General features: G+C 40.6%; 1 protein-coding gene across 1 annotated transcript in view; it reads left to right on the top strand.

Annotated features, from left to right (window-relative positions):
- The first annotated feature begins 17,895 nt into the window (after window positions 1-17,895).
- The window catches only part of ajap1 (adherens junctions associated protein 1), a 68,613-nt gene continuing 65,001 nt past the window's right edge, over window positions 17,896-21,507 (top strand). Inside the window, exon 1 of the mRNA XM_049581250.1 lies at window positions 17,896-18,742. Coding sequence (XP_049437207.1) covers window positions 18,714-18,742 — 29 coding nt within the window. The 5' untranslated portion in view covers window positions 17,896-18,713. The remainder of the gene's footprint in view (window positions 18,743-21,507) is intronic.

Genomic DNA, 21,507 nt, shown 5'->3' on the forward strand with positions numbered 1-21,507 from the left:
CCGTGGAGTAGTCATGTAGTCCGTTAAAGCCTAACGTTAGCTTTTTACTTCTGCCGATCGCATTGAAGCTTCAAATGCGGTATGAAAGGTGTTCATATGTGAAGATTATCTTGCTGAACAAAACCTGTAAGTGTCATAAACTTGTGTTAGCCACAGAGCTTATTTTCTGACATAATCCAAAACGCAATGCAAAAATCACATTCACTTTCTCTTCTGGGAACCAGCGCGATGCTAAACTTCCGGGTTTTGATGCCAGCCCTGGCACACTCTATTGACCTATGGCTAAGTCCCACCCTCAAACTCAATGAGCCAATCACAGTGCGTATAGCCATTCCCATACACTTAGACATTCTCCGCCTGGACGTTCATTGAAATGCATTACAGAAACTCAGTTTTGTTCGGTTTTATGAGCTTTTTCGGAGATTTGGAGTTTAAAAATGGTCAAATGGTGTTTATGGGGTACATGCAACTCCGACACAAGGTATCCTGAGAGGCTGGGCGACGGGGTGTATTTTTTACCCTTTAAACCACATCTCAACCGAGAAAAGTGTCTCCTTTGGATAAAGTTGCGCGGTAACGTTAGACCACAACATCAACTCAACGTGAATAAGATTGACAATGATGTCTACATCTGTTCTAAGGTAAGTTAACATTGTGTTTGAGGCAACATATTGTCATTTTGCTGGAAAGAAATATAAAGTTATCTTTAACATCTCTAGCTAACGTTAGCTCAAGTTAGCCTAACATTAGCTCCTAGCTGCATTGTTCATCATGTCACCTTGTTTGCTGGGAGTTCATTAGCCTATTTTGTTCTAGTTTTGTACATCATTGTTAGCTGTTGTCCAAAGGGCTCTAGTTAAGCTAACGTTAACTTCTGGAGCTTAGCTTCATTAACTTATCTGTAATCACAGAGATAACAAAGGTTGGCAAACGTTATGCTGAATGATTCAGTGTAAATACTGTGGCACCAAACTAACGGAGAGACACTCTTGGTAAAGATGGTAAAAAGGCCGTTATCCTTTTCTCATATTCTGAGCCAAAAACCTGAACTTCAGTGGTGCTTTAACCTGTTGTCTTTGATGGCAACGGCAACGAGATGCGGTTTACAAGCGTACACTGTAACCTGTAAATTTTGCTTGTAATTTAAGCTTTTCATCGACCTTCTCAACAATAAAATGATGAATATATCCCTCCAATGTGTAGTTTAGGCCCTTTTGGTTACTTCTCAATGACATCTGATCGTTAGGTCCCCAAAAAATATCAATTGCCTCCTGCGAAATGTTGTGTACTGTGACACCTGCCATAGCGCTGGTTGCTGAATGTTGATAGTTTGTCCGAGTGAGTGGAGGGGGTGAGAGGGTGATGGGTGATGCCCCTCCCATACCGCATCTAACGTTACAAGCATTTCTGTGGAAAGCGAAACTTATCTCTGCGCATTCAGCACCAGTAGCCTGCTCCAAAATCTTACACCAATAATATTTTCAGTAGTTTTGGAGGGAGGGAAGAGATAAAGGAATGTTAAATGTTAAAATCTTTATCTTAAACTATTTTTTTTAAAATATATAAGTTATTTTTATTTATTTTACTTGAAGTGAAGCATTTTTTGTATATTTGGAGGGAAGGGATGAAGGAATGTTAAATGTTAAAATCTTTATCTTAAACCAATTTTTAAAAAATAAAAATAAAAAAAGTGTTTTATTGCTTCTTAGAATTGTGTCTAAATTCCAAGATGTCTTCCAAATCTCGGTATTATGATATGACATGAATTATATTAAAGGGCCAGTCAGTGGTTTCTGGCAACATCTGCTGGTCAACCAGTGTATTGGTTTCCCATAGGGTTTCAATAGGGATTCTGGAACAACATGGCAACATCCACGAAATTCGACCCGTGCTTCTAGGTATATAAAATGACTCATTCTAAGATTAAGGAGAATGCAGAAAAGATCACTTCTGATGTATTATGCACTATTTTATTATACTTATGAATATTGTGTTCCGTTTCCACAGAAAAAACATTATATTTAATGTTATATTAAGAGCATTTTCATTTTTCATTTCAATGTATATTACATACTGTATTGTGCTAGATCCAGTGCCCTTTTCTGTCTTTGAGCCCCTGCCCCTCTATTTGCCTGTGCATGGCCCTGATGTAGAGTGACCTAGATTACTCAGTGTTTAGTTAGTTGGTGTTTTAGCTTCAAACTCTTTCACAGTACTTGTTGAGCAACATGAATCTCCACCGGGACAACACATCTTCTTTGTAGGATCTGTGTTATTTCACACTGAGATGTAAAAGCTAATGGACACACCAATGTCACAAGAACAGCTTTCCAACTTGGGAGAGGGGGCCATGGTCACAGATGAGCTAAAGTAGGCGAGTGACGATCTCCTGCAAAGGCCATATATGTGCTGCATAAGGGCAGTGCCTAATGTGACTGACACAGAAAGCTAGCTTGCTTGCGAATGTTTGCTAGCTTACTAATAAAAATGGCAAAATGTTATTGGTACATGTTCCATTTTCTTATGTTCCATGCCTGTCTCCCGACTCACTGTCAGCCAGGCAGCATCTTTAATGTGGGGCAGTTTATAGTTTTCATGGCGAATATCATACAATATCAGCTGGTTAAACACGACAACCATCAATATCTCCTCCACACGTACTCCTTTGCTATTGGTTGATGATGCAACTTCATCTTTCAAAGTTCACCAAAATTAAACTCCATGCAAATTTTCTATGCCACCAGAAGTGAATGTTTTATATGCCCCTCTGCTTGCATTGAATGGAAGTGAACGGGAGGTGAATATTCAAATATTGTTTACTTCACTTATGTGTGACCCTCAGACTGTGAGGCAATTTAGATGTAGTGGCGGCTGTCGGTATCAGTGACTTATGACACACTGGAGCGTCACAAACAACCCAAAACTACTCTCAATTCTATCCATTGGTACAATAAAATAAAAATAAAAAAGTCCCTAAGAGCTGTATCAATAGTTATTCAGTTAATGTGTGCTGGCAGGAATTAAACTCCCTCAGCCTGAGAAAGAACTAGTAAGCATGCTGTATAGTACCAAAAATGTGGAAGCCAGAGGAAGCCAAAAGAGACCTTTTTCAGCACACAGCATCAAGTTCTCTTAATAAAGCCATGCTTTTGCCAGCCACTTTGTGTCTGGTAAAATCCCACATTCTCCAAACTCCTCAGCACAGTTTGTAACACAAGCTCTCCCTTAAATATTCTCCAATTTTCTCAAAACTGACAAAACTCCTCCAGAGCCACTGTAGACATTTCCTTTTCAAAGGCTGAGTAGTACTGTACTCCTCATGACTAGAGAATTAATCTTCTCTTATCATCATCAACATTTTATGACAAATCTCTATCTTCTTCCTGTGCCCACTCTTCTGCTTCCTCGTCTCTCTCTTTATCTCATCTGTGTGTTTGAGTGTGTTTTCCAGACCCTGCTGTACCACACCTGTCCACTACAGATTCACCTGACTGCACTTGTCATCAGCCAAGTCCCTGCACAGCTGTTCGTCGTTTGCTCATTAGCTCCTCAGTAGATCCAGACACAGTCTCCCACATGCACTGGCCTGATTGTGTGTGTTGTGTAACTAATGTTGCACTTGAATTATCCCTGTTTAGCAAATAATGCTTGCTGTCTGACGATCATCCTACACCTTGTTTGCCCCGCTGACTCCTTATAATAATCCATATAAGACCAGTAAGTAAAGAGCCTAAATAACCCAGCTTTCTAAAAATGGATATTTTACCCCCTTACAATGAAATGCAATCAGCATATAACACAGGCATTTCTGTGTTAGAGAGGTATTGATTCATCTGACCAGGCTGTAACTTAGTGGTGTTGTAATTGATTGCAGGCTACAACATTGTAGGGTGTATCATATTTGCCCCCTTCCACACACAGTGTATGACATTGTACTCCAGTGGGATGAATCCCATTGACACCTGCCCATGCCATCTGGCTTCATGTTGGCAGTGTCACAAATATGGAAGTTTTAAAATGCTTAAACTAAGGCAAACCAAACAAAGAAATGAAGCTAAGCATGATACACATTGTGACATGTATTTACCCACAGCTCCTCCAATCACAGCTTGGGGGTTGTTTGCAGGGAGCCCTGTCTCACTCACATGTTGTCAAAATCCAACGCTTGAGGCATGACGCATCAGCAATGAACGAAAAAAAGGCTTCTTTAACGTTGGCGTGATACTTGGCTGGTTGCCGTTATAGTTAAACAGTGCAGGGGGTAACATGGCGGGACGAGGACGAAAGTTGAGGTGGCGAAATTCCGAGTGGGGTGGGTGGGAGGAGTAATGGATGGGTCCAACAGCCACTGACTTTCACCTGAGACAGTAGTGTTTGCATCGAAAAAGATTCTAGAGCCGTACCCTGTTTTTTTCTCCTGAACCTAACCGCTATTTTTGTTGCTTAAACCCAACCGTGTTTTTGTTGCCTAAACCTAACCACGTGCTTTTGTTGCCTAAATTTAACCACGTGTTTTTGTTGCTTAAACCCAACCATGTGGGTTTGTTGTTGAAGAAAAAGAAATGTCAATAGAGTGTGCCAGGGCTGACGTCAAAACCCAGAAGTTTAGCATTGCTCTGGTTCCGGGAAGAGAAAGTGAATGTGATTTTTGCATTGCGTTTTGGATTATGTCAGAAAATAAGCTCTGTGGCTAACACAAGTTTATGACACTTACAGGTTTTGTTCAGCGAGATAATATTCACATATGAACACCTTTCATACTGCTAACTTTAGGCTTTAACGGACTACATGACTACTTCACGGTCACATGACTCTTGATGTCACCACCACTAACCTTTCAACTGATTTCAGCCGCTTTATTTTAAAAACATTGTATAATGGGGAAATCGGACTGTTTAAGCTAAATAAGAAGCTGTAATGTCGGACTGCCAGCACTCTTGTCTGTTCGGGGGTGATGATGTTTAATGTCCCCAACAGGGTTTGTAGTTGTATTGAGCAACTTGTTAGCAACCGCCTTTTTTACGACACGTAAAAGCTTCAAAATTCACAAGTAGGGTATTTACTGACGTGTCGTAGAACAAAACCTGAAACTCGCTTAAGCTTTTGTTAACCTCAGACCTTATTTGAGGCATTTTACCAAAATCCCATTCAAAAAACGTATTGACTTTTAGACGAGAGAACTGGAAGTGCTAAAAGCACTAACGGAGTTCCGGGTTTACTGGCACACTCTCTTTGCGGTGTTGTACCGGCGTAGTGCGTTCATTTTGAAAGAGACTGTATGTAAATGTTAAATTTCTTCTGAAAACGGACATGTATTGCGAAACGAGAGATCTTGACACGGTGTCCCAGAACGTCAACAACCAACGCACTTAGGGTACCTTGCATGTCATATGTGGTCCATGACCAAAACGTCAATATGCGACGAGGTCAGAGTGAGAATGTGTTGCTACATGAAACTGTGTCGGTATTAAAGGTTATGGAAGTTTTTATTGGACTCTAATAGTTGTAATCCACTGAAGACAATCCACAAATGGGTACAATGATCCACAAACATCTTCTATCCACAAACGTGTATTTCTTTATTTGTGTTGTGTCACATCCACATACCCACAAAAATACAGCGCGATTTGCAAATATGCAATATATATATGCTTTGATTTTAATGCGTCATGGAAAACGATTCATTCAGCTAGGCTCAATAACTCTCCTTTGTTGTAGAATTATGTAAACATAAATGCCCACATAAAAAGGAAATACATTTCACACCAGTCTTGTAATCCACTTTATTTTCTTTATCTCTGTGGTTTGTTTAGTTAAGTTATTTTAAATCTTCCATACACAAAGGGTCTACTGGTCAGTTATAATGTGGCTCGTGTGTAAAGAAGACATTTGTGGTTTTAGGTGTATTTGATTTGACGGTGTTAACCAAGAGGGAGCTGTTTCTTAAATTGTATTCTGACAAGATTGTAGAAGTGAGTGAGAATATATGAGTGAATAGGAGCCAAGAGGCATTGCTTAGAGGGAGTATTAGAAGGAAAATATTCAACATGAAGTAGTCTCCCTGACTAGACTGTCAGTAAGCTCCATTTAGTCTCTCTTGCAGAACAGTGAGTGGGCAGTAGACAATGCAGGTAATGTCTCTTGTCAGCTGATGTAAAGGTAGAAGTCCTGCCTTCATGTTTAAGCACTTGAAAGCTGCTTTCATGTTAAATATCCGCATTTACTAATTAGCTAACAGATAACTCACTGGATGAAAAAGTGGAGTAGACAGATCCTTTGTTTGCTCTGCTCAGTTGAATTCCCTCAGTCATGGCTAAGAGCCAGCCCTGATTCCCAAAATTCGCACAAGCTCTTCACTTTGTAGGGCTCAACCCCCTCATTAATAACTAGGAGATGAAGACCTACAGGACAGTATGAGTGTCTCTATAAATACCTCAGCCATCGACCTGATTCGTACGGTCACAGCCCAGTGTTGAAGCTGTAATTTATCTAACAACATCTCAACAATTTGAATCCATTTCTAACACTGTCTCTTTCCAAAACACAGCTTTTTTTTGTACAAATGTCATGTGTTGAAAGGAAAAAAATCATGATCCCTAGAAAGTTAGACTGTTCATTGCAGCTGCCACTGAAATGTTCATCCAAGTGATGTTGCCATAGTAACACATCAGCTTTCTCAGTCAGATGCTCCACATCTTTTGGTGCATGAGATACAGTGATTATGTCAGATTTCCATGTCATGCTTTATGGTTGCCATGGTAAATATCACAAGTTTAGCAGTGGGTAAATATTGACCCTATTAATATAAGTTACGGTGTATTTTATCTGACCAGGCCTGGCTGCTGCCCTGCTTATCCTCTCCCCCTTAAACATTAAAGGTGTGCAACTCAACACAAATCAATAAGAGGCCATTATTCAGTGTGACACCTCCAACAAAATAATATAGTAAATCAAATTAAATGGAAACCTAGAAAGGTCATCTGTTATACTTGCACCAACTTTCTTTCTTGATGTATTTGTTTTCATCAGCACTTTAGAGAAATTGAGGGGTAAGCATAAATTTCTAAGGAATTATACAAGCCAGCCTCCACCAGAACCACAATAACACACAACAGACCCACAACAAACTTCTAAGCTCCCCTGTTTTAAAGTAGCTGTAAAATAAATCATCTACACAGAATACATTATTGTCAGACTGAATTTGAACTTCTACCCACAATAGGGACCAGTGTGTTACAAACCAAACCTATAGCAAAATTAAAGTGCTACTCTGTAACTTAGGCAAGAATCAAGCAAAAGATTTGCACACTGTTAAGAGCTCCCAGCAATTTCAATTGTTCAACATTTTGAACAGCTATCTTCATCAAGCATTGTTAAATCACCACCACAAAAAGAAAAAGGCAGTATAGACCGAATCACAGTGTTTGTTTCCTGTAACTTTCAAGTAGACACCTAGCCTGGAAATCCAGACTCAAATCTAGAAAGATCTTGAGTCTGGTCCTCACCGATACACCCTTCCTACCCAAGGGGCGGCACTAACTGAGGCATATTAAACGCCGCCGCACACAATTGGATAGCACGATAGCCAATCAGAGCAAAAAACAGGGTGATGTATTCATTGCAGTAAGCCCCACTGGTTTGTCGAACTGTGGGGCTAACTGATACATTATGATATTTATACTTTTTGACTCCTACGGTGCAGCGCTGTCTTCATCATGTTACGCCCGCCCAGCTGTCAGATAGACTGATCTGATTGGTCTAGAACACGCAAGTTGCTAGTCTACTGCTGCCTAGATTGGTTAGTGTGCGAGGTAAAGTGGTGAAAATATTCAGAATACAGCATACACTTCAACTGATATTGATATTTTTAGGCGACCTTTGCTAAAATCCACAGCAGTAATTTTTTTAGCTTCTGTGCCACTAGATTTGGTCTATCAAGGATGCAAGCAAAGCAACACAGTAGGCTACATCAAATAAGCCCAGCAGAAATGTCAGCTAGCTTGAACCACCATGTTTAACAATAAAAATCACAGTTACAGCTGAAATTGACAACAGAAACAAGTTTGCTAGTTTTACATATTTCCACAATTTAACTCAACTGCCAGAAGTAGTTGTTCGTGTTAGTCTGATCTCATGGTGGTTTGGTCTATATAGACAGAAACACATTCATGACACAGGTGATTGTCGGCATGGTTGCGAGGCAATCTACCCTTAAGTTTGACCAATCAGAACAGAGCCGAAGAACACTGTCTAAAGCCCAGTTCAGACCAAGAGTTATAATGAGATGAGTTGAAATAGACAACTACTCTGTAATGTTCTACAAACCTGCTGGTTCACACCAGTGCAACAAGATGAGACAGTGAATCATCTCTACGCAACAACTTTCTGTACTTCTGTTCCTGCTTTTCAAGCTTATTTTGTGGCTAAATATAATTAGTAGCTTCCTAAAATATGAATGACGATAGTGATACTGTGATACTGACTACAGCTGCCACAAAAATTTAAGAATGAGTGTGTGTGTGAGGGGGCATAAGCACATACAGCGAGCAGCAGCAGTGACCCACCGTCTGACACAGGCACACCATGAGGACGTAAATAGAGGGCTCGGTGGGGATGATGCAGCAGGCAAACACGCTGCCTGCGGTCATTTTGACTTGGCCAGCGGACTTGACTACAACCCTACTTGCTGTACAAACAGATGATGTGCTTTATGTTCTAAAACCAGCCACCAGGGATTTGACCAGTGAAGTTGCAGGTGACACTATCAGCTGGCTTGAGCTGAACTCAGACGGCCAGTTCACACCGCTGCAACTTTTCTCTGCAGCGTTCTAAAGCGGTTTCATCTCATTGCAAATTATTGGTCTGAACTGGGCTTAATACCCCCCAAATGGAGGAACCCAGAACAACTGTTTATGTAACTTCTCAAAAAGGAAATAGCACCTTGTCTTTCCTTTTTTTATGTACAAAAAGTTCACATTGTAATTGACTTTACTGAGTCATTTTGCTGAATTGACCTGTGGCTGTTTTACAAGGGTAAATGAAATTCCACAGTTGTAAATGTTTTATTTGATCCAAATATATTTTAACTCCATAATACAACTTTGACTTCAGAAACTTTTTAGGACAGAAACAGAAAATCCGCCTGAATAGGATGTTTTTCTCTTTCAACTCGTGGTCTCACACTGCATTTTGAGATTCAACAAAAACAAGAACAACTTTTTGGTGGTGTGAAGAGTTGCTCGCAAAAACACAAAGACTCCCATGATAGTAACCATTTTCCTCGCATTAGTTTTGGACTTCAGGGAGGTATATCTGCCAGCCTGTTCTGATTGGCTCTACTTTGCCAACCACTACCATGAACCTCAAACTAACAAATGCCCATATTGCAGCCTTTGCAATATATTTTGTCTGTGCTTGGGATTTTAGTTTTAAATTCCCAATAGCAATGACTTTGAAATCTGGAAGCTTGAGAATAAATTCTCTGAGTCAGTGCTTCATAACTTTTGGCAAGGGACCCATCACAGGAGGAAGAATAACTCTGGTGTGTTGTAAGAGGGTTTATGGGATATGCTGTATGTAGTCATTTATTGTGTATATTTTTCTTATTTTTCTTGCAAACCATTCAATAGTTATCAGAATGCTGATAATAATGTGAAACATGGAAGTCATTCTTTTGTTGAACCATTTTGTGTATAGTATGTGCTCTGCTCTGCCTTTAATGAATCAAAAGTCAAACTAATTAAGTCCCACTGATTTGAACCCTTACTAAAACATGAAGCTGCCTTAGATTTCATATACAATTGTATTTGTGTTGATAAGTTTTAAACCAGTTTTCCTTTCATATCTATCCACCTCTGCACTTTTAAATATAACTAATTTAACCAACTATATAGTTTAAATGATATTGTCTGTCTTGCTTTAAGAGTTAAATGTACAGAAATACAGGCTAACGTTTCCATATGAAGAAGTGGAGTTCCCCTTTAAAGCTTGAGCACTCTGATATTATAAATGTGTAACTAAACCATGTATTAATAGGTGGTTAAATGGGTCTCTGCATACATAAACAGTATAGATTGCTCCTGTGTAATCAAGCAAAGGCAAAACGGAAAAGCTGCCAAAAAACTGGATTAAGTGATTTTTATAATGGAAGCATATGGACAGACCTGTGATAGTGCTATCACTCGACAAGAATTAACTCAATTACAATAAAATTTTATATTCTGAGTATGCTCAATTAACCCACTGATGTAGCAGCAGACTGCATAGTCTAGCATGAAATTTGAAAAGCTCCCCGCTTATTCCTACTCATTCTTGGTAAAAAACCAACCATACGGTAATATCCAAACAATATAGTAATCCACATGTGAGAATTTACCCACTGACAACATATTGAAATGGACTGTGTTTGATATACAACATATGTACCTTTTAGGCACAATCATTGCTTTCACTCATATTTTAGTCGCATTGATGAAATGTGGTCACTCAGATCAAAACCATATATATTTAAATTATGATAACATCATGCAGTATGATAGTTCTGCAGCAGCTCAATAACGAGATTAGAAAAATGAGCACTGCTTTGTGAATTTAATTACATTTTAATCATTTAGACATCTCTTAATGTATCTGTTAATAATGGAGCTGTTGGGTCAAATTTCAATAACATCTTCCTGATGCTCTGCGTTAAGGGTGATGTATGTCTGTAGATAAATGATATGATATACCTTTTATGATCAACACAGACTCCATTCAGGACGTTGTATTTTTATTTGTCTGGTAGTCAGCTAAGAGAATACCTAGTGTAGCACACTGATCCCGACAGTTATTCTTCTTTATTTTCTTTCTTCTCTGTATTGTCATGGACTATAGATAGTGTAGGAGTAAAAGTAAAATTAAGTTTTGTAATTAAATTTATATTTATTGAAGTTCCTGTTGCAATAACTGTTATTAATAAATAAATAAATAAATAACAGAACAATTAACTAAATAAATAAGAGGTTGTCTTGTTTTCTCCCCCCGGGCTGTGCTAATCAGTGCCATCCTATAACCTGAAAGACATACCCTCATCCTTAAAGCTGCACTGATTTATATTAACAATGGATTAAATGACTATGTGTAATGTGATAAATGTCAGTCAAAGTGACAAATCCAAAGACGATTATCACCTGACTGAGATTCCCTCAGTTCTACAGAGCTTTTTTAGCTTCTTTTTAATCAGCGTGGATTCATTCCCATGGCGTAAAAAAGGCAGCTGGGGCAGTGGCCTTTGGTGTCAGATACGGGCAGACAATGCACACTTTAACGACTTTATGAGATGAACTGGGCTGTCAGCCAACTCCAATGTAAACTTATCCACATTATTAGATGTTCAGAGCAACAGATGTAGCATAAAAAGTGAGAAAGTTCAATTAGGGTAGGCAGGAGGGTAGGTGGATGGGTCCAACAAGCACAGGACTTTGGCCCAGGAGACTGGTGTTTGTGTCCTGTTTAAAACTAAATGTCAACATTGAATTGTTTTGTCACATCAGTAGTTAATCATGTGAGTCAACTGACGTGGCTAATGTCAACCATGACCTCTTCCAAACCCTAACAAAAGCCCTGTTTCCACCAATCACTTTCGGTATGTTACCTTTGGAACCAAAAGTAACCCTTCAGACATGGTACCTAGACCCTAGGTCAGTTTAGTTTGGCATTTTCACTGCAAGCAGTATTCTTTCATGTAGTTCACTGTATTTCCTCCTTTATCAGCCTGCACCTAATTTATCATCCACAAACTGGGATTGCATGCTGATATTTTCAGAACAAAATAAGACAGGCTGGATTGAGAGTCTCTGTCGATGGGATATTTAAAAATAGTGAGTGAGGATTGGGATGTACGCAGTTCACATAATATGGTAAAAATTAATAGGCCGGTTTCCACTGAAGAAGTGGTACTATCTGGGGGGCAGGAACTACTAAAGAAACGTCCTCTCGCTTGGCCCTCTCAACCGTCGTGTCTCCACTGAGAGAGTGAAGTAGGAGGAAGGTTCCTGTAAAGTTACCGGGCTCTGGATTTGATGTAATCGTTGCACGACCATTTTGACCGGGGCGACGTAGGGGCGTAGGGACGCTATTAGCCGTTAGCGGTGTCTGTAATAACTCCAGTCACGGTCTGTGAAAATTTTGTTTTTTTCCAGCGGATGTCTTAGTTACAACATGATTAAGCTAACTGGAGGAGTTTCATGTCGTATCCGACAACGGGAGGCTTTTAACAGATGATGTCCTGATGTTAGCTTTGCTGCTGCTGTTAGCTGTCCCTGTCAGCTGATGCTTTCTAGACATCGTAATTTCCCAAAACTGAATAAATACCACACATAGCAACATAAAACTGCTTTGCTAGCTCAATCATGTTGTAACTAAGATATCCGCTGAAAAAAATATTTTTTCACGGACCGTTTATTGAGTTATTACAGACACCGCTAACAGCTAACGGTTAGCCCAGCTAATCTACGATAACCATGTTGTTATTTTCAAAACGTCACATCCCGCCTTGAGTATATATCCAATCAGCACCAAGTAATCCCCAAGCCCCAGCCAGGAGTTTCTAGGGGCCGTTCTGAGTACCTACTCTGAGGCAGGGACTTATTTAGCCCCTGTAAAAGTTCCAGAACTCTGTCCTCGGGGGTGGTTCCTGCAGTGGAGACACATACCAACGGCCCCGGCCCCGTAAAATCCCCCGAAGTTCCTGCGGTGGAAATGGGCCTAATATCTTTAATTGCTTGAAGATCCACTTGTTACTAAAAGTGTATGTCATCCAGGAAAGACGATAAAAAAAGTAATGGTCAAAGTTGTCACAACGAAACTTAAGGTATGCCGATGGATTCATGTCCTCATGTCATGCATTGACTAACATTACAAGTAAATGTTCCATCTTAGAAGACTGCAGTGTTCACAGCTCCACCTTTTAGTGCAAGATCTGTGTGCTTGGTACCCCAACAGAAGGGGTGACCAAAAATGGGGACGGTACAGAATGGTTCCATTGGTACTATCCACAACTTTTCACAATGGAAATGTAAAAAAGAGTTGAACTGAACTGTACTGTACTGCTCGGTGGAAACGGGACTAAAGTGGCTTGGTCGCCTAAAGCTATCTGCCAAACCCCTTGTATCTAGATCAAAATATTAGCGATGAGTACATCTTCTTTCAATATAATACATATAATATATTAATAAAATACATTTAGAAATTAAATATAAGATAATATTGCGAAAAAACTATTATCATCTCAACAACAGATGGATGTCACAGTTAACATTTTAGCTTATCATGGCACATGCACATCACATTGATGTTAATTCTGCACTGGAAATAACAGACCAAACTGTCGCTCAGTGAGAACCATGTAAAGTCACTACTGTACATCGACTGTCTGTAACCCCTCGAAGACCACAGCCATAAACCCCCTCTGCAGCGTCCAATTCACCCTGCACACTTAAACTGTACCCACAACTGCTGTTCAGAGTGACTCAATCCAGCTTAGCAGATACACAGCAATACTCAAATCCCTCTTCCTTTTAATTCGCACTCTCGTGGCGGGGTGTTAATGGCTTACACAACAGATGTTTAGTATGCTGCGTTTAGGTCCATGTGAGCTGAAGCCACCCACAGTCTTAGACATGCATGACAACCTGTGACTCTGTCTCTGAGGCAAAATAAGCCTGCTCACACTGTATCACACTTATGTTGCGTGCATGAAGACAACACAAACAAACGTGTGCGTGTGCATGCACATACATGCAACAAGGGAAGACAACATGCAAAACAGTGCGTGTGGGAGAGTGAGTGTGAATATGAAGGGAAGAGACGGAGGAAGTGACAGAGGAAGAGAGCGTGATGACAGCTTCCATCTGCTGGGGAGCTACTGATGGTTTCCACAGACAGAGGTATCCTCTTGGATCAGTATGTATGTATAAACACTAATGCAGTAATGAGGGTATTTGACAGAAGTGTGCTTTATGGCAACAATTAGTAGGGAAGGAAAGTTGCCTCATTATGTGTGGAGCATTCAATTTCATAAACAGCTGCAATTCATCTGATTGGGAGGAGAGCGACTCTGTTCATTACTACAATATACGCTGATCAAGGCAATCCTGGAGAGTCTAAGCAAAAGCCAGACAGAGCTACAGATCCACACCTGAGCCAATATTCGCAGATTCAAAATATTAATCTCTCTAGTGCACATTGAGAATTGCTGCACAAAACAAGTCCAAATACAGCATAAGCAGTTCAACCCTGTAATGCTTTTTTCCAGGAAAGGCTAGAGCAGTCGCAAAGGCTAAAACAGGTGTGATGGGTTCATCGGTTTGACACTTTGACCCCGAGGTGTACAAGAAAGGCCGCCACATTCTCTATTTTTCTCACGCAAGAGTTGATCTTGTCATAGGTAATATTTTCACCTATCTCCCTGTGCGGTCACATCAGCACATTGATTCTAATGTAACAGGATTTTGCCTACCACTGACATCTTGTAGTACAGGTGTGCAAAAAGCCTCCAGGATGACAGTTTAATGCTGTATTCGTGTCATATGGGAAAGATGGTAGATACCCCCCCCCCCCCAAACACACACACACACACACACACACACACACACTAGAGAGTACCTTTCACTTCAGCACTGAGATGGTAAATATTACGTGAAAACACAGTTAACCTCTGCTTAGGGAGTTATGACTACTCTGAAGCTCTACTCTGATGTGATGGAGCCTGACTTGGGAGACTTTCTGAATTCTGACACACGTTCATCTATATACACTGTATATATACACTGTACATACAGTATGCCCCTTTTCCATCCCACTGCAAATTTAATGGACACAGCTGTTGGCAGGGCATGATTCTTTTTAGGATAAGGAGCAGCCTAAATCTGTGCAAAGTAAAGATCTTCAAGGCTTCAAGCAAAATCACAGTCTGCAAATTTTTGTTTTTAAATTTTAAAACCATTTTTTTTGTCACCCTAATGGTGTTAGGGTTATTTAATGATTTATGAATTTTTGTATAAAATGTCATGGTCCCTTGAAGATGAATCTTGATGAACTCAGTTATCTCCCAACTTTCCGTCTAGCTTCACAGTGAGGTTGAATTTTTTGATTTTGAGAGAAATGTATTTGTAACTACTCAAGTCAATTTTATTCATATAGTCTAATATTACAACTACCAAATTTGATGCAAGAGGCTTTACAATCTGTACAGAATATGACACCGTCCTTAAACCCTTGATTTGGATATGATAAAACTCGCCCCCAGGGAAAAAATGTTGAAACTTTGACAGACCAAGACCAAGACACCAAGACAGACATGCGTACAGAATGGACTAACAAGTAAAAATTACTGTACTGACAATCAGCATGACAAAATTATTATTCTAAAATGGATGGTTACACTATAAGACAAATACTGAAACTATCCTAAACTATACTAATAATTTAAACACACAGCTGTGATTGCATCACAACTTCAGTATTACAGTACCGCCAACTGAAGCCAACTGGACCCCAAATCATTTATCGTCTGACAGGACGAATGGTCAAGAATATGCAACCCTATCATCCATTGAATGCATAAAAACCCACAAGAGCCTACAGGGATTTATGTTTCAGCAGCCACTGTATCATTGGTTCTGCTTCATACCTAACAATGCCCCTTAGCTGTTCTAATATCACTGTAAACCACAGCTTCTTGATTCTTATTGCTTAATTACAACTATTGGATGGATGCGATAATCCTGGTAGCTATGCTTTGGTGATCTCTTAACTTTTTCTGAAGCGTCATCATCAGGTCAAATTATAATTTTTCCAGTAGTTTGGTTTATGACTTAATACCTAACTAATGATATTTTCATTTGTCTCAACTATACTTTGTGTTTGGTGCCAAGAAGCAAATGTTTAGATAGTTACATGGCAAACATTATACCTCCTACACATCTGCAGGTTGGTATTGTTATTCACATATATTAGCATACTAATGTTAGCATTTAGCTCAAAGCACTGATGTAGAGCCTCAGATAGCCACTAGCATGTCTGCAGACTTTCTGCCAGGTGAAGGTAAGCAACGGGCAACACTGGGGATCAGACCAACTGGGAAAGGGTGGGAGATGCATTTAATAATTGTAAATAGAAAGAGAGACTTAATTAAGTCTTTGTTAATAAATTTGAGTTAGTGTAAAATATCTGCAATGAGAGAAGTTTTGCAAAGTACCAATCATTTCATCATTTCACCTAACTCTGAAAACAATCAGGATTACAAACACCAGGATTTATCTGATCCCTCTAACATATTTTAGCACTTATTTAAACAACATTGAAGTAATAATTAACTAAACTACTTTAAAATTAAAATGCACCATCATATGACTTAAATCACATGATTTGTGTAAAGTACCACAGGTAGCTAAAATGACCTTGCCCACAATCGGCCTGAGCTCAGCATGCTGGATGAAATAAGCCGGGCTAGGTCCAATTGCCAGACTCAGCTGAGACTTGACATGAATGATGCAGAATCAGGCCAAATCAGCTGGCCTGATTTCGGCTGGCAACACCACCATCACTGGGTCATTATCAGAAATGACCTGGCCCTGCATCGGCCTGAACTCGGCATGCTGGATGAAATTAGCAGGGCCGCATCCAGTTGCTTGACTCGGCTGAGACTCAGTATGAATGATGCCCCAGAATCGGGCGGAATCAGCTGGCCTGATTCCAGCTGTTGACACTGCCATCACTGGGCCATTATCAGAAATTACCAGGCCCTGCATCGGCCTGAGCTCAGCATGCCGGATGAAATTAGTAGGGTCGTATCCGGTTGCTTGACTTGGCTGAGACTCGGTATGAATGACGCAGAATCGGATTCCGGCTGCTGACACTGCCATCACTGGGCAGTTATCAGAAATGACCTGGCCCTGCATTGGTCTGAACTCGGCATGCCGAATGAAATTACCAGGGCCACATCCAGTTGCTTGACTTGGCTGAGACTCGGTATGAATGACGCAGAATCGGGCGGAATCAGCTGGCCTGATTCCGGCTGCCGACACTGCCATCACTGGGACAACATTTGTATCAACATGTCGGACATGCTGACATTGAATTACGCGAGTTGAATATATCCCATACACTGCACCAATTTTCACATAGACTGTCAGTTTTTCTGGAAACAAAACATGATGCCATCAGGAGAATTTTAATCATTTAATTTCTTTAAAATATAAACTCATTGTCCCTTTGTTTCATTGATTTTAATACATTTTTGTTCTGCACATTTCCTGCTAGTTCTTAAAGTGGCAGCACATTTTAAATGTCTTTTATGCTGTTTGTTTTGTCATCCGTTGCTAATGTGGAATTATTTGCCAGTATCAATTATATTTTAATTAAACTGTTCTCATTTAAGTTTTTTTTTTTTTTTATCAGTGCAAGAGTCATATTCTGCTTCTTATGGTAATGAATGAATTCAAGTTTGACTTTAGGTGCAAGGGAGAGCAAAGATCATGCCCCAAATCTCAGGACACAAAAGATTGCATCATAGATTATTAGTCTAAGGATCTATAAAATGGTCCTGGCTACCAGCTGATGTGACTATATGTTGTTTACATAGTGCTGTAACTTATTTCCAGCAGTTTCTATGCAGTTCTCTCTCCTGGCTCTCACCCATGCATGCTGCTCTCTACTGTACTGGCCAGTGCTGCTCCTTGTCAAGCCTAATCTGACACTCCTGAGTGTGAGATTGACGGGCCGTGAGACACTCCACCCATGTGGCGTGAGACACTCAAGCACATGACATATTTGGCTTTAAAATGACGTCACGGCAGCGTGGGGCTCAGCAGGCAGGTCGTTCGTCAGTCTGAGAGAAGAGAAGCAGCAGGAGACGGACCAGCCTCCCCTCCTCTCTGATGACAAACTCTCATTCCCCCTCTGTCCAACTCCTCGGAAACAACTCTCAACCTCCAGGATTCTCCTTCGTCGTTTCCCCTCTTCCTTTTTTCAGTTGCACCTGTTTTTTATTTTATTTTTTATTTATTAATATTTTATTTATTTTTTTTTTTTTTTACAAAGTCTAACCCCTCCGCACTGCTCAACATCCCCCCAGAGACGTGAGTAGATAATGAGGACCCCCTGCCAGCGGTGACTTGTCTCCTCCGTGCTTCAGAGACACCGAGCATCCTCATCTTCCGCCCCCCAATTTTTTTGGACGTTCATCTGCCTTTCAACAATGTAGGGGAAGGTGCGCTGTCATTTCAGCGACGAGGATGCCAACTACATGTCTTGTTTTTGCTCTCCCCACCTTACATCTTTGTCTCTACAGCCGAGGGGGGATATGAAAGATTTCCGTGAAGGCAAAGTTTGAGGGTACCTCTGTCGGTTTTCCCGCTCACCTGTCCGCCTGCACGCGCGAGCCCCCCTCTCTCCGTTTACCTGATAACGAGGAAGATTAAAGAACAATTGACGTGCAACTTGAAAGACACCTGACTATTGTTCTGGTATTTTGAGTGGGATTTGGCAGCGCTGTTGAAGGAATTTGATGTGCGCAACGCTGAAGGATATGGCTTAAATAATGGTTGCGTTACTGACAGCCGGAGTAAGGTCCGTCACTTGAGTGCTTTTATCAGCTATTGTCGACTTTGGAGGAAACCCATCTAAATGGGAGGATACCTGGAGGACTGAGTCGGATTCGGCAGTCGAGAAAAATGTGGATAAAACGGAGTGTTGCGCGCAGGTAAGACACTAACATTTTTATATCATTGCATATTAAATACTCAAGAATTTGCAAATGCTTTGTGGCACCGAAAAATGTAGACGTTGTTTCATGTTGTTTCACATTTGACGCCGCTGTTCGACAACATGTTGTCTCTTTTTTAATCTACGCCACTGCAAGTTATGAGAGTCTGCTGGAATTGATGAGTGGGTTAGGTTATATGTAGGCTATCTATAGGGCTGTAAAAACACAAACATAGGTCCTCGTGCACCAAACTTCTTCAAATACACCGACTATTTCCCGTCGTGGTGTTGATACTGAGATATAATAAAGCAGAGGCTTCATGTGGATATGTTTTGTGATGTTTGAAGCAAGAATATGATCGAAAAATCTCACATCTGTACGCTGGGGGTCGCCAACAGCACGGCGCTAGCGACACACACATACACTCACAGGCGCGCGCGCTCAACAACACACGTGTACAGACGCACGCGCATAGACAGCCTCAAGGTTAGGTCTGTCAGCTCCTCCTCACTTGTGAGAACAAACACATGCACACGCTCAAACAGGAACACATCATTAATATAATAAGGTAATTAGTCGGTGGAATTGTAGGTGAAGAAAGATAAAAGATATATAACTCCCCCACCCATCACCACCACCACCACCCCAAAAAGGAAGCAGTGGGTGTATGTACTGAGAACTGTTTATCCAAAGCAGAGGAGAGGATGGTATGTAGACTGCATGGATGGAGAGGTTAGCTCATTCATCCCCAACATCAACTCACACTTTCCTGTCTCCTTCTCCTTTATATCACAGTGAAACATTTCAAGTCAGAGAACATCACAAATGGATTCTCTCCTTGTTTTCATGATGAATAAAATTATGCCTCTAAACTGAATCACTGTGAAGACCAGTCCACCGACTTTGACTCAGTTTGGGAGTCTGCAAACAAAAGCTAAAATTGAGCTCATTCATTTGCCGTAAAATAGGTTTAGAGGTAATGACACGCTGTGAAATGAGACCGAACCTGCCAGCGGTGAGATTCTCTTGCCACCTGCTGGATCTCATTCCCACCGGTGGCTCTAATTCCTGCCCATTTGCAGCCACTCATTTATTATGCATGACACACACTGTACATCTTAGGGCTGACCTCGCAGGGTAATGGCTATACACGCCGTAGACAGAGCAGTTGTATAAGATGATGAAATGAAATGCATTTATGTCCTATATCTTTAGATGGATCGGTCACTGGCACAGAGAAACCAATTTCCATCCTCAGAAATTTTCCTGTCGCTTGCTGACACGATGTGGAATGTCAAAATGGGTTGTGGGATGAACGGGCACCGCTGTTATGGACTTCTTATTTGTAGTAATTCACTATGTTCCAGATTGTTGTTTGTCATCACAGGCTAAAAGCCTGTATTGTCTGCCTTTGCTATTTATTATCAGATAGTGATGGCAGTGTTAGATTTCGTAAACATTTAGTGAGTGGGATAAAGTCTTGCTTTCCAGTACGGCCTGTGTTTGACATTATTAGTTTGTTTTTCTGAATAAGCACCAGAAGAAATGGGCAGCGAGCATGTGCGGAGAAGGTTTCTGTACCTGTTGGAACAGACAAAGAACAGACCACCTACAGAAACTTGATATGTGGGTGTAAATGCAACAGCTCTGACTTCAGCAGACCTAGAGAGAAGGATGGATGGATGGATTCCTCATGAGATTTAAACCTAGGATTTAGAAGTCAACCACTGTAGATACTCTTTATGTAATCTGCGCAAACTGTATCATTAAGACGCTCTTTGGACTTGGGCTGCGGGGTAATTTTGTATCATCGCTTATCGACTCTAAGTGGAGTGATATGATGGTATCATGATATCATTTCACAAAATTAAGTCATTCAAACTAGTTATTTCAAGCAAATTGTTCGACACACACAATTTAAAGTTGACATCCTCAAATGCTCTTTTTTTTTTGCCAAGCGGAAGTCCAAAGATATCCGGTTTGCAAATGATATAAAAAAGAGAAAAGGTACAAATCCTCATATTTGTGAAGCTGGAATCAATAAATGAAGGTTTGTTAATTGGCTTGAATGATGTGCGATGGTAAATTCTCCCTGTAGCATTAACTACTGAACCATAGAACTGTTACGCAGGATGCTAATGAAAAGAAGAAAAAAAAAGTGCCAATTGTAAGATACAGTACACCAGTATCAAACATCCTGTACGACCTAAATGCAACATAATGGCTTTCTGAAGTTTCATAAATGTATCTCAAAGAAGATGAATTTAGTTTTGATCTGAGATGCGAGTGCCTGTGATGGTACAGAATTTTAACAAGCTCTAAACCAGAGAGTGTCTCACTAGAGGGTTAACCAGTAGGGATTCATCTCTCTCAGGCTTGGCATCTCCGGGCTCAATCTTTCATGAACGTCACACAGTTTTAGGTTCCCCACGGTGAGCTCTCATACCGCTGAGGCACTGGAGATGCTATCAGGCCTCGGCACACTGCAGCTGCGGAATATTACTGCCAGAGACACCAGTTGCCTCTAAGAAGGGCTTCATTTGTCAGTTTTCACTTGCCTGCGACAGATCTGTTATGCGCAGGTGACTGTTGTTGCACGTGTCCAGCTTTTTCTGGCCTGGATACCTTCTTGTCATTAATGGGGATAGGGTTACTGTGATAATGTCAAGTGATCAGAGTGTTAGTTCAGACGGACTCTACATATAGAATATACAGTGAGAAAAAGACATAAGGTGGCTTTAATGAATCATGAGCTACAAGAA

This window comes from Epinephelus fuscoguttatus, linkage group LG7 (assembly GCF_011397635.1).
Source record: "Epinephelus fuscoguttatus linkage group LG7, E.fuscoguttatus.final_Chr_v1".
Lineage (NCBI taxonomy): Eukaryota > Metazoa > Chordata > Actinopteri > Perciformes > Serranidae > Epinephelus > Epinephelus fuscoguttatus.